The sequence below is a fragment of the Rhinichthys klamathensis genome, unplaced genomic scaffold, assembly GCF_029890125.1.
Source record: "Rhinichthys klamathensis goyatoka isolate OS25496 unplaced genomic scaffold, OSU_Roscu_1.1 h1tg000082l_1, whole genome shotgun sequence".
Classification (NCBI taxonomy): Eukaryota; Metazoa; Chordata; class Actinopteri; order Cypriniformes; family Leuciscidae; genus Rhinichthys; species Rhinichthys klamathensis.
This window is the reverse complement of record NW_026606624.1, coordinates 1070867-1087196: the sequence shown is the minus strand read 5'-3', so window position 1 is coordinate 1087196 and position 16330 is coordinate 1070867. Positions and strand designations below refer to the sequence as shown.

Below are 16330 nucleotides of genomic sequence, written 5' to 3'. Positions count from 1 at the left end.
TTCATTTGAAATCCCCGGCTCTATTTTTAACAGTTTGTTTATTGAGATGTCTAGCTTCAAATTTATTAAATTAATATTAATAAATGTATTAATTTTTTAAGGGCTGCCCTCCAAATCCATTATTTTCACCTTCTCAGTTCCTTGCATGTGTTCGGACTTGAGAGTCTTTCAAGCTTTCAGTCTTTCCATGAGTAGCATAATTTTGTTTAATGAACAAAAATGAATATTCTGTCTTCAGATATTGTGTAGAACCCCATTGACTGACATTTTAGTAGTAACTTATTTTGTGTTCTGCAGAAGTCAAGTTTGGAACAACATGAGGGTGAGCAAATGATGACAAAATGTTAATTTTTTGGGTGAACTATTGCTTTAAATCCATTATTAGAACTGTAAGTGTCTACCTCTTTCTAGCTCATAAGTGCCGATCTCCTACATTGTTCCATAGGCTACATCTTACATTCCTTACTGCTAAACAGCTTTGTGATCAATGCTTTGTTGTAACTCGGGCCATATTCAGAGTACCTCTGTTGTAACATCCCTATATTCTTTTGCAAGCCCGACCTCAGACAATTTGATTACCAGAGCTGCCACACATCCTTGCATGTCAAGCCAGTAATCTCAAAGCAATTGCTAGTGAAGAAGTCCTCCCCAAAGGATCAATGATGTCTGATCTGACAGATTTATTGATCTGGTGAGCGCAACCCTGAGTGAGAACTCTGTCACATTTTTTGATTTAGTTCCCACATGGGTTCTTACATTGACATCAAACGGGCCCATAAATCCAACGGGAGCAAACACAGTGCAACAGGGTCACAGAAAGGTAACTCTATTTGTCTCCTCTGGAAGACCTCTTGAGTCGGTGTTTATTAATGGCCGAAGGCGTTCAAACACATCTGGTCTCTCACTTAGTCATGACTCGATCTGCGTGTTTAAAGTGTGCATAAGCTCTTTAAGCTGTTTCCCCCATTAGCTCCGGGTGCTATGAAGAGCTTGTATCCTTTTCATGACCCACTAATGGTCCTAGCTTGATTAACTCCGGACCCTGGCAGTAAGCGGGATGTTTTTTCTGGTGCAATGCCTGAGAACAGAGCACGGTTGCATAACTGACAAGGAAGTGGCCTGGGTCGTAAATAACGTGCCTGAAATGATCCATCTGGGAGCGGCACTTTTAGTGGAGGCTCCTAATTTGCAGCCTGGTGGCCTTCATAAAGACCCCAGAATACATTGCCAAATCATAAACTGTGTTTAACCCATGCACCCCACTCCCTCTGTCTGTTTGCATTTTCCTCTGGCTTTCGTTCTGTTTCCAAGCATGTAGGACGTCTCTTTCTTCCCCTGTCGGCCGGCTAAACTCATGGGTTTGATGACATAGAGGCCCCTAAAGCACTATAATGGATGCATTTCACCAAAAAAAGATAAAAAAAAAAGAATTTAAAAAAGTCATAATTTACTCACCCTGATGTCTTTCCAAACCTGTATGCTTTTCTTTCTTTTTTGAAACACACAAAGGAGATATTTTTGAAAAAAATGTTTTGGTCCATACAGTGAAAGTCAGTGGCTTTCATAATAAGGATAAAAATAGTTAAAACATTCTACAAAATATCTTCTTTTGTGATTTTCAGAAGTTATACATATTTGTAAAGACATGAGGGTGAGTAAATGATGGCAGAAATGTAATTGTTTGAGTGAACTACCCATTTAAGTAATTTGCAAAACGCACATGCCTATTCCATTAAAAGTGACTACATGCAGAGATCAATTTGCATAATCAACGTCAAGTCTTTGTGTTTGTCTCCACTGTAATCTCAATATCAGAGGTGTAGGCCCTTTGCAGCTAGATGAAAGCGTGAGTGTAATAAACAGCCTGGTCATAAAGGCGAGGTGATCTGGCATGGCTGCGCAGCCCTTATGTAATTTCTCGCCTGGCTGTGATGTTCGCGGTTCTGTTGTTGTTCCTGCTTTGATCTACCACAGTGATAACGGTGTTTCAGAAAGCGACGCTAATGAAAAAAGATATAGCGGGAGTGGAAGTTCACCACAGCTCTCAGGAAAGATGCTTGCTGATAAGAACACTGCTCTTCTGTGTGCTTCATCTATAGAGGAAGCATTAGCGTAGCATTGTGTACTCTGGTATATCCAGGTGTAGTGTCTGATATGGGAACATGCAACTGTTAATTCTCTGCTACAACCACATTTCAGGATATAGATTAGGAATATTCATCTTAAAGGGATAGTTTACCCAAAAATGAAAAATTATGCCTGGATATACTGACCCTCTGACAAAATTACTGGTTGCTCTTTTCTTTACAATTCCAATTAATGGGTACTGAGGCTTTAAAGCACCAAAAAAAGACAAAAACAACTGATTTGATTCCTAAATCAACTATTTATTTCCATTGTTTTGCCCATTGGAGAAGTTGTTTGTCATGTATAACTAACAAATTAAATTTTGTTATATAAATTACACGTTGATTGAAATGTCATTTACCCCAACACTATCCCTTTAAAATGATACAATATAAATATTGGATTGGGTGAATTCAGTTGTATTGAGCAGTTTTATACCATTAGATTCTGTCTTGTCATAAGAACAGTGCCTTGCAAAGAACTTGCTGTTAGCACTCTCACTATGCATGACCTTTAACCTCATGCCTCAATTGCCCATAATTCTCAGCAGACAGGGCAACTGAGGCATGGAGTTCAGCCCCTTGCTGGGGGTCAGCAAAATCTCGTTTTGTCAGATCAGCTGCTGAATGATAGATGAATGACATGCTGAACTAGCAACAGTGCTAATCAGGAGCACTAAAGAACCATTTACAGTGACTTCCATCCAGTTCCAGGTGTCAGGAACGTCCTAAAGGGAGCTGATAGGATTAGCCATAATTGTCCAATACGCTGAACACAAACTAAGAAAAAAAATCTATAAATCGTGTATGTTAATATATTTAAAGCTAGTTGAGATTCAAATATTTGCCTTGATGATTTGTTTTCTCTTATTCAATCAACCATGACATTGCTCTTTTAAAGTGCATTTTTAGGATTTCTGTGGCTTTTTGAATTTCCTCATAAGCCGCCTTGATCCGTGAGCCAGGAAATATGGATTGAAAGAAAAAAATGGGATTACAGACTAATATGGAAAACAGATTCGACAGAATAAAGTACTGCAGTTATAAATGCATAACCACAGACCTGCAACATTAAGATTCCCACTCATGAATCCGCAGGGACTGAGTCGATCGGAAACATGTACAAGAGCTCTGAATTGAATTATCAGTACTCTCACTGCGATGGTTTATGAGGCTTCTCTGAGGGAGATTCACATATGAGGAGTAATTAATAAGCAGTGTTTTGTGAAAAAATGTCTCGTCTGTGTTTGGGAATAATAAATCCTACTGCGGGAGGGGGAAAAGTCATTGTCTTTTTTGTTGTTTTGTTTTTCTGTTCCACATGTGTTTTTCTACATCTCATAGGGATTCTGATCAAAGTCTGATCACTGAGGATGGATTGCAAACATGGTTTAAGGATTTCAAGCAGGCTTTGCAAGCAAATATGAATACAGTGAGAACTGTATGAGACGTCTATGATTTATGTTGTGGTCTGATTTATCTTGTATTTAACTAACCCTGGTCTGAACCTTCCCGCTGGGGTCTGAACCCTTCTCTATTCTTGCATACAGCTCCCCAATTTCATGACTCTTATCCAACTTCACGTTCTTCTTGCAGCATTTCTAACGGCCCACTCTGGGGCAATAAAAACCAGTCCCCACAAGAGAGTCCTATTTATCCTTTAACTGAGCATGTTGTAATTTATTTTCTACTCAACATCAGGATGTGCAGCATAGCTGTAATTGATGGGGAAGCTGCTACATGAATGCTTATGTGGTTTATCTGGCAGCCAGAGGTTAGAAAGATCCCACATTTCTATTTATTTTTCATTGTTACTTGTATAGAGGGTTGAACTTAGTATTTGCACTTCAGATGTGGGTGAATTCAAATGCTATCTTGCTCAAACTTGATGTTTGCACATTGAGGGAATGCCAATCGCAGTGTTATTTTAGCATTTTTTTTTTATATGGAATATATTTAGAATTAGCTTTTATTTTTATATTTTCAGTTTTCGTTTTTATTTTATTTTAGTTATTTTGTGCTTTTGCCATTTTAATAGATTTTTTCTTTCTTTCTAATATCTGCTTTATATCAGTTTTAGTAGTCTTAGTACTTAAAGTTCTTTTTATTTTATTAGGCTGCCAATATCTTATTTTTAATACAAGTTTTCTAATATTTATATTTTATTTAATTTCAGCTTTATTAATGACAACTATTTTTAATAGATTTAGTTTTAGTCAATAATAAAACCATTGGTCAGTTAAATAAGTGTCTAGTTCGTTTTCAATGGGAGACATGCGTAAAACGGTAAAATGTAGGCGGTTTTGCTGTCGGTGCACAAGCGCACGCCCAAAGTCCTGCTGATCCACAAGCACAGCTCTTTGTCGCTGCTGAAGATAAACATATTTGATCTTTTTGTTTTAACCAATTAACAGATTATTAACAACCAATCATAGAACAACATTTCACTGAGCTCATATCAGTGTTGAAAACATGATGGAGAAGATCGTTTTAATTGTGTAATGAAATCGTGTGTGTGTACAAGTTGGTTTACCAGGTAAAAATACAAATTACGTGCAGAATGTCATAGTTAACTCAACTGTGTCTGACATGAAACCTACACTATTCATATTCCCATGAAATGAAAAATAAATATTATTTTTGTATTTAGTTTTTAGAAAATACAAATTCACTGAGAGAGAAAGCATCAGCCGGGCGATTCCAACGCTTACCACATGGGAAAGGGCCTTTATTGATTTAATTAATGTAATTAATAAATACAATTAATCTATGTTAAATATGTAAATAAATATATTAAAATTAAATTAATTCATTGAATAGACATTGGGAAGGTATGATTAAATTGCACTTTTTTCAATTTTGTCTTTTTTAATTAGCATGTTGAATTGAAAAAAAAAACTGTAATTTGAATACGTTTCTAAATCAACAGCCTTTACTAAATAGCCTCTCAGATCACATCATGAGTGCAGTGCTTTCACTGCAGGAGTAATTTTAGCAAGGCACGTGTGTATTTTTACATAACGCAAGAGCAACAGTGGGAAGGATTTGTGGTTAAATATTTCCAGCTTGCCATAAAGCAAGCCCTGTGATTTTTCCCTGGTCTCCCTGTAACTTTGTGCTTTCAAAATGTTGTACTTTGTTCTGAGAACAGTTACAATCGAGCCAAACCTTCAACACAAAGATAAAGTTTGAGGTAACTCAAGCCCTGCTTTGAAAATAAACCAAGCTCACATCTTTGTTGTATCTTCTCAAAAGAGACAAGACTAAGAAAAATGAAGTAAAACATATCTGACTTATTTCACTTCTTTCCACCAGCAGCACGGTGAATGTTTCTGACAGAGGAACGAGTCAGCGCACGTGCTAGAGCACCAGGTCAAGCCTGTTGTGTTGGTGAGTATGAAGTGCTGAAGAGGCATTCACCGCTTGTGGGACGACAACACAGACTTTCCAACTATATAACGCGCAGGGCTAGTCTAACTACAGCTTTACTTTGTGAGCCTGGAATTCGCTGATTTTAAAACATCCCAATAGAAGACTTTTGTATTTAAAACTGCTTTTTATTCAGATGCTGTATTTACAGTGACAGTAGTTAAAAGGTGATTGATACAAACTTTAAAGTACGCATACAGTACAGCGTTCGATTGAGGCTTTTTTTTGTCCATTCTGTGTTTATCCAACAACTCAACCCACAGGTCACTGATAACCTTAAAATGGTCCTGGAAATAAGGCACTATGTGCTCTGGCGTGCCGCCTTTTTCTTCTAACTCATTGCTTCTGGAATACTCCATAAGAACTCCATAGCTGTTTGACTATAAAAACATGTAACACTTGGAATGTGTCGTTTCCAGACCTCTCATGTCCGTCCCTTGAAAGTATTCATGCAGGTGTAGCTTCCTGAGAACTTGTGGATTTCTTCGAGGGCACTCTGCGGTAGCATACTGTTTGATGGGTAAAACAAAGTGGGTTTCCGAAACATATTTGCTGAAATAATTTTCTTTTGAAATCCAATTTTATTTGTAAAATAAATCAGACTGTACCTTTTGAGGATAACGAGTGCATGCATGGTCCAGGGTAAGTAAACAAAAGCTGTATTGGTCCTAGCAGCATCCACTGTTCTCTGCGCTACCACCTCTGGCTTTAGAGGAGGGAAGAGTTGGGGAAACCTGCAGAGAAAACCCCCAGTTAAATACACTTGTGTTTGTTGGTTGTCACACTTACAAATATTGTATTTGTACCATTGTATTACATTTAAAAGGTAGGTGGTCCAGGACTTTATCCATTGGGAATTGATTGGATCATGAAAAGTGGGCGTTACACACCAGAATGAAGCCAGACCAAATGATAGTTTGCTAAAACAATGGCTTAAAAGCGATTTGGCTTTTGGTCAATATTATAAAAAAAGTCTGACCATGTGAATACTAAAGTTGATTTGGAGGAAAAGCCAATTATTGCATTCTGATTAAAGATTATGAAGAAAATTGTTTTGGAATAATGAGAAATCATTCAAAATAAGACGACAGCCACGCATTAGCAAAGTAAATAGATGTCACATTGACGTAAAAATACTTGAAATGATGTTCCAGCCCATTTTACTTACTGCCAACTGAAACAGAATATTTAAGAGAAAATATGGGGTGGAATTTTATTTTAGCCATCCATCAACCATTTACATGATTGTGGAAAAGCTGCCTATATGAGTGGTGTTTTTAATAGTTAATCCAGTTGTGCTGTACCCATGTGCTCTGCAATTTAAAACTTCAGCTCACCTGACTCTCATGCCCTGAAACATTTCAGTGTTGGTGTGGAACGGGAGGACAGTGGTACAGCCCACGCCCGGGCAGTCCAGCAACCCCAGAGTGAGGCTTTCCATGAAGGCTAGAGATGATGCTTTAGAGGTGCAGTAGTCTATAGCACCAGGGATGGGTGACAGAGACAGGATGGAGTTGACACACACAACATGGCCGTTTTGCAGTTCCAACATACGAGGCAGGAAGGCTTTTGTGGTCTGTGGATGAAAGGATTATTAAAAGGTGAATTAAATCCATGAAAATTGTTCATTATTGAACATAATATGTAAATGTCTGCATGAAACCGAAGTTTGCAATCATCTTTTCTTCCCTATTGTAACGCATATCCAAGTAAAACAGCTTCTCGAATGAGAAAAAAAAAAAACAATTAGGGCGGGACTTGATTTTTCTACTTACCCAAAACTGACCCATTGTATTGATGTGCTGTGACTTCAGAAGAGCATCATCATCACTGTCCAGCAAACTCTTCCCATGCACCACTGCAGCATTATTCACTAGAATGGTAACATCTCCCACCTACCATCAGAACAACATACTCACTGTGAGACATTCTTTCCAAAGCAGATTATTCGTTTTCCTTTATGGCTAGTTAGCTCAGCCATTCTGCTGGGCCTTATCTAACCCAGACATTTCATGCGAGGTGTAATCTCTATCCAGGCTATGGGGGTGGAAGGCAGCAGAGCTGAGACAAAGCCAGCACTGGGGTTATTAGAGGTTATTAGAGCCAACCAGTTTGAACTAATCTTATTATAATCGTATTAAGAAACTCCTCGGGGTATGATATTATGGGGCATACCTTTTCTCTGACAACCTTGGCTTGCTTGTAAACTTCTTCTCTGTTGGCCACATCGCAAACAAAGTAATGGCACTCTGTCCCAATGAGGGCGATCTCCTCGCACGCCTCCTTCAGACATTTTTCCGTCCGGCCCCACAGGATTAGCTGTTTGGAGATAGGGACCAAAGGTCAAAGGTGAAACAGAACAGAAAACCGACCAGAAATATAAAGGTTTACAAAACATAATGTGATCTGCCACACTGGCAATAAATCATCTTTCTGTAAGCAAAACCATACTAGGTCACTGTTCAATAGCGCAGATAAGTGCTTGGTCATGAATTAGTGTCTCAAATTAGATTTAATTTGCCTGAAAGTATTTCATATTGTCAGTTCGTGTGCTTGAATGGTGTCTTACCTAATTTATCAAGTCTTGTTCTTCAATTTGGGAGTATACTTGTAAACACAAGAGGCTATGTGGCCTACAATTCATGCCAAGACTTTTGACAGAAAAAGCATGAGTCAGAATATAATCTGGTTTTGTATTTCATTATGTCTCTTTTAAATTAAAAACACATTTACTTATAACTCTATATGAGGAATAGCAGAAATATAGTACTCCACAGAAATTTTAGAATTATATTTTAAATCAGAATTAAAAATTTTACCCCAAAAACTTGATCCATTTCTGAGGAATATATCCCACACCAACATGTGAAACATAGTAGTTATAGTAAGAACAGAAGAGGCCATTTCATTGAAGGAACAGTGGGGCTATTTTTCACAGGCCACTATTAGTTTGGGGAAGGATTAAGAGAGATGACTGCATGAATGGATCGGCTGGGACAGGGAACATGGGGGGCAGTGATTGGTCAATTAGATTTTTCAGTCTGAGAGGTCAAGGAAAGGTAATGAAATCAGTGATGCTGCCTCATCATCTCTCACAGACAAATTCTCATAAAGATTACACAGTCTGCTGGGCGTACTACGGACCCGGCCATTTTCTGCTTCAACAACCACAAAATAGTGTGTGCACAATAGTGTGTTGGTTAACTTGGCTGTCCTTTCCGTGCAAGTTTGGCTGCAGAAGTTAGCTAAAAATGACAAACCGCATGAATAAATGGCATGCTCATTTAGAAAAATGATTTATGATAAATATTTATTTATTTATTATTAGCTCTGTTATAGTTAAAGTGCTATTTGTATGTTTATAAACTATGATAGGATTATTAATATGTTGAATTAGTTTTATTTTTATATTTTATTTTATTTTAAGTTTTAGTTTTATTATGTGCCTTTGCCATTCTTATTATTTTTATTGAAATATTTCTTTAATATTTCTATATGACTATAATTTTATTTTATATTCAGACTATTTATATTTCACTTTATTTTAATTTAGCTTTATTTCAATTAACAAAAACTAATTTTTAAATATTTTTAGTTTTAACAAAAACATGTCCAGAGTAATTATAATTAACTTTATAAAGTCTACTGAGTTGTATATGTAAATACGATTTCACACATAAGTACAAATATGTGTGTGAAATCTGTGAATATATCACAGACTTGTGGAGAGCTAACAAGCTCCAGAGTGCCATTATTGTGATATTTTATAACAACGGCCTGTGAAGGGGACTTAGCCTTGCCTTCCATTAACATTAAATTTGATTAGAGCCAAAATATTGTTGTCAGCTAAACCCAGGGTCTATTTTGAAGCTTTTACTCTTAAAAAGCCTTGTGTTTAATAGCAAAAACTGACTACAAAATACTGAAGTGGACAGTAACATTGTTCACACTGCTGGCTGATTGTGAAGAATGATACACGTTCATTTGCCACGGGTGCCTGTAAATAGCCCAATTATGTTTTTCTCTTTTTAAAAGGGTTTGTGGAAATTTCCAGTCTCCCTGAGCATGTGGTGTGTTCGTTTCATTAAGTATGCATTTCAGCCAACTCCTATGTGGAAAAGTATGGTCAATCTGAAATGTGAAGATATATTACTCAACAAAAAATGTAAGACTACTGCACTCAGTGTTTTTCTAGCTAAATTCATTCTACTCAGATAACAATGTAATGCTAGCCATCCTAATTAACCTAAAGAAATCTCTATCAGAGATGTTTGCTGATGAATTAGGCCAAAGATGGTCTGATCTGCAGGTGGTTTCACCTTTTTGGCCTAATGGATGTTTATTTGATAACCATGCCTGTGTGTTTGTATGGGTCTGCTTATTATGCATGGCCTTTGAGCTAATTACTGGGAAGGTCTTGATTAAGCTTATAATAGGATTTCACAACAATCTTGATATTTCTGTCAGAGAACAAGAGCTCACAAGGTGGTCTCCCATACAATCACACTATGAGCTTCATCTGCACACATCACATTTACAAGTCTTATCACTAAAGTCCTTAGAGTAGCAATGGTTGAGTGCACCGTATTAGCATATAATATGCGAAAATAAGGAGCAAACAAACCGTGCTTAATCCGGTCCTGTGAGGACACATATTGTGTTACCTTAGAGATAAACACACTGAGTATGAAGCGCTTATGAAGGAGCATAAATCTATTGTTTAGGTGAAATGCATGATAAAAGACCAGTAGTTTCACCGATTTGCACCCTAAAGGCCTGTTCACACCAAGAATGATAACTATAGTGTCCACATCAGTGGGCAATAGCATTCTGTTTCATAGCATTCATAGCTTACCTGATCTATCTCAGCTGCTCAGTGAACCCAAACAAACTAGAGGAAATGACTAGCAGTTTGAGCACCATTTTCTCTAGTACATTAGAAATTGTTGCACCAATTAGATTAAAAAAGGTTGGAGAGAAAACTAAAGCACCACGGTACAACAGTGCTACGCATGTTATCAAGAGAGAAACTCGTAACTTAGAGCGTAAATGGAAAAATAGAATCGCGTGGAAAGACAGTATGTCACGTTATAAAAAGGCTCTAAAAGCAGCCAGGGCAGAGCATCTCCGCAAACTAATAGAAAATAACCAAAATAATCCAAGGTTTTTATTTAACACCGTGGCTAGACTAACAAATAAACAGACATCACCTGAGCAAAATATTCCGTTACAGTGTAGTAGTAATTATTTTATGAATTTCTTCACTGAGAAAATAGAAAGCATCAGAAACACAATTGTAAATGTACAATCTTTTATGGTATCTTATGATTCAGCCTCAAGTATCGCCCCTCAAGAACAACTACACCGCTTTACAACTATAGGACAGGAAGAGCTAAATAAACTTATCATTGCATCTAAACCAACAACATGTTAATTAGATCCAATACCCACTAAACTACTGAAAGAAGTGTTACCCGTACTAAGTGGAAGAGCCTCTTCTCAATATTATCGTTACAAGAATATTCAAGCTGGCAGTAATAAAACCTCTCATCAAGAAACCACAATTAGATCCAAATAACCTAGCAAATTACAGACCCATTTCAAATCCTCCATTTATGTCTAAAATAATAGAAAAAGTTGTGTCCGCTCAATTGTTTAGAGCAGAATAAGGTGGATAGATCATAAAATACTCTTGGATCGACTACAAAACTACACTGGTGTTCAGGGACAGGCATTAAGCTGGTTTAGATCGTACCTATCAGACCGTTACCATTTTGTCTGTTTAAATGGGGAAAAATCGAAGATAACGTCAGTAGACTATGGAGTGCCGCAGGGATCGGTGTTAGGCCCTCTGCTATTCTCAATATATATGCTGCCACTTGGTAATATTATAAGAAAACATGGAATTAATTTCCACTGTTATGCTGATGACACTCAATTATATATTTCATCACGACCAGATGAAAACACTAACTTATCTAAATTGACACAGTGTCTTAAAGATATAAATGCTGGATGACGTGTAATTTCCTGCTATTAAATTCAGATAAAACGGAGGTATTACTTATTGGTCCAAAAAACTACCCACAAAACCTCTTACAATACAACTTTAATTTAGAAGGATGTCCTGTTACTTTATCCACTACAGTAAAAGACCTGGGTGTTATATTAAACCGCAACTTGTCTTTCGAAAATCATATTTCATGTTACAAGAACAGCCTTTTTCCACCTTAGAAACATTGCTAAGCTACGTAATATGCTATCTGTTTCTGATGCAGAAAAGTTAGTTCATGCATTCATGACCTCGAGACTAGATTACTGTAATGCTTTATTAGCTGGTTGTCCTGCATCCTCAATAAACAAACTACATTTAGTGCAAAATGCAGCTGCTAGAGTTCTTACTAGGTCAAGAAAATATGATATGATGAAATATACTGATCATATAACACCAATTTTATCATCTCTACACTGGTTACCTATTAAGTTCCGTATCAATTACAAAGTATTACTACTGACCTATAAAGCCCTAAATGGTTTAGCTCCTGTGTATTTAATGGACCTTCTATCGCCCTAAAATCCATCGTGTTCTTTAAGATCACTAAATTCGAGGCTTCTGGTCATTCCTAGGATATCTAAGTCCACTAAAGGAGGGAGGGCGTTCTCACATTTAGCTCCTGAACTCTGGAATAGCCTTCCTGATATTGTCCGAGGCTCAGACTCGCTTACCTTTTATACTACTGTTGAATCAGATCAAATGCATTAATATTATGAACAGCAGCTATGCTAATTATTTCCCATCTGCTTTTCTGCTGTTATCGTTCTATAGCGTTCGTCAGCTCCAGTTTGTATCCAGCCTCTCTCACAGAGACTTCAGATGCCCCAACACCTGCGATGAGATGACTAAACGCCTGTGAAGAGACAACTCAACGCCGGCGATATGTTATGCCCTAAATTAATACATGATTAACTAACTGTATTTTTTTCTATGTACATTTCTGAAATGCACTTTCTGTAAAGCTGCTTTGAAACAATATGTATTATGAAAAGCGCTATACAAATAAATTTGAATTGAATTGCATTGTTTATTTCAGCACACTGCAGTTTTGGTGTCTGCCGCTTTAAATGCTCGAGCTCTTTAAAGCAGGATGGATTCTGATTGGCTGTCAATGTTTTTATCAATCATCAGCTGGAAAAAATCATTCTGAAAGTGAGGCGTTATTGCTATAGTTGTGGTATTTACTCTGCTGTTCTTTTATATTTAGAATGATTTTTAAACCTTTATTGCGATATTAAGGCAACATCTACATTAATCCGAAATACATTTGAAAATGGTGTTTTCATTTCAAAACGCTCTCCGTACACAATAATTTTCAAGCGTTTCCTAAAAGTTTGAATTCTAGTTTTGTATTCCACACTGAAATGTCAAAAAATGCTAAAATCATCTTACTGTACATGAATAAATACATCTAGGTTTTGCTGCAGGATATAAATTACGAATACATCTGTCAACTTTGCGAGAATGTATTTTGAAGCAACATTGTGAAAGTGAACAGCACATAGCAGAAATATACTGGTATAAACATAGTTATCAATCGGTACATGCGTCACATGACTAGACGTCATTGTTTTCAAATACTTCTGTTTTCACAGTCCACACTAGAATGCTAAATTTATCCAGTTGGGAGAGCGTCTTAAAAAGCTCAAAAACACAGTCTCAGTGAGAACAGAAGGCCAAAATATAAAGAAAAGGATGCGTTTTCAAATGGATTAGTGTAGACGTAGCCTAAGTAATTCACTTTGCTCCCATCGGGCAGGGTCTGTATGTGCATGGGGGCACAAGGAGTTCAGGAGGCAGTCGCCTGCCGCTGTCTAATTAGTGTGGAGACAGAAGGGTCAGCCACAGGGCACTGCCCAGCTGGGAGCTGTATGGTCCCTGCCACCCTCCCCCGACTCCATACACATGCAGAAAGTAATTTACATAGGGCTCACTTCCTTCACACTTCCTTAAGCCATCAGCCATGGGACCACATGGATGGTCACCGATGATGCTGCTTCTGTAACGTCCAGAATTATTTTTCTTGGTTCTTTAAATCATCGTTTAGGGTTTGGTTAACGGGCGATGATGTAACTTTTTCAGAATATTTCCAGTGTTGAATTACCATGCAGCAAGGACTTGCTGACCTCTTGGACGCCATAATAGCGGCCTGCTTTCTGGAAAATTACAACCCCCACTTAGAGGCAAGGGTGGTCAAGTTAAATCCTAGCCTGTGCATTTATGATTCATGCCTTTTTAGCATTCCTTAAGAATGGGCTAACTGTGAAGATTGCCACTGCAGGTGTCTTTTCCAGAGTCTTCACACCTTGACAATGGCTAACAACGGGGTGTTGACAAGCACGGTGGCTTCCTTTAGCATACTGCTGCAAAGCTGCTTCTTTCAAAGACCTTTGCCCTGTGATGATGTAAAAGGTGACTTGTGTCAGCGAGCTTTCAGGGATCTGAGGTCTTTGAGCTGTTTGTCGTGTGAGGTTTGCGCTGTGACTTTTACAATGGGTTTTTATTTAGCCCCATACACACAAGCTTGTCTGGGGGGAAATGCGTTAAAAATCAAAGCCTTGGGTGTAACGCCACCAAGCATTGGGGCCCCTGTCACTGTGGTTACAGAAGTTATTAAGCTCTGTTTATTACAGTTGGGCCACTGGGTCTATTTATAATGCAATGTCTTGTGTGGGTGAGGCAGCTGAGACATTTCTTCCCAGCTCTTGACTTTCAGCACACATCACTCTTATTTGCAGTCTTACTGCTGAGACACAAAAACATTAGCCTACACTACTGCCAATGTGAGATATTTAATAAAGCCATTAAATACTGCAGATAGAGCTCGTAACACAGCAAAAAATTCATAAGAAAGGTCAGACGTCTAATCTTTCAAGCATTTAGCCAAGGTCAAAGTTGCTGGCACCATGAATTTCTTGGGTCACTGGCCTCTGTAGAGGGGTTTCCACACAGACCAGTGTAATAATTTGAACACGAGAGCTGTCAAAGTTTGAAAGAAGGCTGTTTTCCCCCAAAATAGCTGTTTGTTAGTTGACCCAGTTTGTTGTACAAGTTGAACCAGACATTGGGATCCAGCTCTACATTTCGATTGGTCTGTTGACCATAGGGGTCATGACCTATGCACTGTTAAGACAATGGGTTTATGAAGAGGACATTATAATGTCTCTGGGGAGAGGAGTAGCCCGAGTGCTACTTTGCGAAACAAAAAAAAAAACTCATCCACTATGCTAGTGATATAGCTTACCATGATAACCACAGTTACTTACTTAAACAGCATACTTAAACATAGTTTCTACAGTTATGATTATTACAATAAAGCTACACTGTACAATTGTTTTCATCATTGTTGAAACTACTTTGTTTCCATTACTTAATTTTTAAATTGATATTCTTCATCAGTATAATTACATTCAGGGAAGTGCAACGTACTTGCATCATTAAGATTTAACTTTTTATTTTATTTGACTTATTTATAGGCCGATATGCATATAAATGACAAAAAGATTTCTTAAAAGTAACATCATTAAATATAAATGGCTAAATAATGTGTTTATATTGATAGTAATTGTTTTAATAATAATTTTATGTTTCATATGCCAAATACCGCTATGTATAGTGATTAAACTTTAAAATGATCAGTCATACTGTCAGAAAGAGAAAGAAAGAGTCAGACCACCTGGTATTGAAACTATGGGCTTTCTACTAACATTGGCACTATTTATAAAAAGTGTTAAATAGAAATATGACGCAAATACAGCAATATGACCAAGAGTAATGATACATCATGTTTACCTTTTTAGCTCCACTCACGGCGAACTCCTTAGCCAGGTGACGGCCAATGCCCCGTCCGCCACCCGTGATAAGCACCACATCTCCGGTCAGATCTCTCCGCCTGCTCGGTAAGACCCAGCACACAGTCGCCTTGACAATATAGTAGAGTATCTGAATAGGTAAGAGCACCACGCAGCCCAGCGCTTTCAGATCCATTTCACTCCGTCTCAGTATCCGCTTATCTCAGTTCTCGCATGGAACAATTGCTGAACTAATTGAATCCTTGCTCGGAGCGATTACCTTTACTCCTATTTATATGACTGGATAAAGCAATTTGCCTTATTTTGCAGCGCTGACGCACACTAAATAGATTGCAATGCATCTATCTACCACAATCCAACTCAGTTTATGTGTGCCTCGGCGGAATATCTGGCATTTTTCGCACCTTTATTCCACATAAACTCTTTATCCACGGAGCTGTTTTCTTGCTGCGACAAGTGTGCGCTGCTGCTTTGAACCGGAGACGGAGCCCTGTCGCGACTGACAGCGGCCAGGACCTAACAATGACGATACCTCAGGTCTGATAGGGGTTTTAAAGAGACCATTTATCTTGATTGACAACTGGAGGACTGAGAGAAGTATTATCAAACGTTGGCGACGTAAGGGTTCGTTTCTTTATGACGTTAAGTCCCCTCCCCCAGAAGTGGTACCACAGGCATAATTTCGTTGCCTCTTAACCTGTGCTTATTGTTACTAGTCGTGGGGATTTTGATTCATATGATTCCAGTGATTCAGACCTTTTAATCGGTTCACTAAAATGACATTTATCATTCACTTTATTTAATTAGATTCGACTCCTACGAAATAAATAAATAAATAAAACAACGAAACGTGTCTTTTTCTAATACTTTTGCGTGAAGGCCTACTTCTGCTCTTTCCGGGAAAAGAA

General features: G+C 37.9%; 1 protein-coding gene across 1 annotated transcript; it reads right to left on the bottom strand.

Annotated features, from left to right (window-relative positions):
• Positions 1-5662: 5662 nt before the first annotated feature.
• On the bottom strand, positions 5663-16090 carry dhrs3b (dehydrogenase/reductase (SDR family) member 3b). The gene is made up of 6 exons (XM_056251386.1): positions 15403-16090; positions 7731-7874; positions 7331-7450; positions 6893-7131; positions 6164-6289; positions 5663-6064 (listed from the first exon to the last, which is right to left on the bottom strand). The coding sequence occupies exons 1-6, from the start codon at positions 15595-15597 to the stop codon at positions 5980-5982; spliced, it is 909 nt and encodes a 302-aa protein (XP_056107361.1). The 5' UTR covers positions 15598-16090; the 3' UTR covers positions 5663-5979.
• Positions 16091-16330: the final 240 nt, after the last annotated feature.

What these genes read in the sequence shown, in the direction of transcription:
- dhrs3b (XM_056251386.1), bottom strand. Translation starts at nt 15,597, where the DNA reads ATGGATCTGAAAGCGCTGGGCTGCGTGGTGCTCTTACCTATTCAGATA. An exon ending in CCAAGGTTGTCAGAGAAAAG is followed by an intron (nt 7,451 to 7,730) that starts GTATGCCCCATA and finishes TTCTGATGGTAG; the next exon opens with GTGGGAGATGTTACCATTCT. An exon ending in GCACTCGTTATCCTCAAAAG is followed by an intron (nt 6,065 to 6,163) that starts GTACAGTCTGAT and finishes CCCATCAAACAG; the next exon opens with TATGCTACCGCAGAGTGCCC.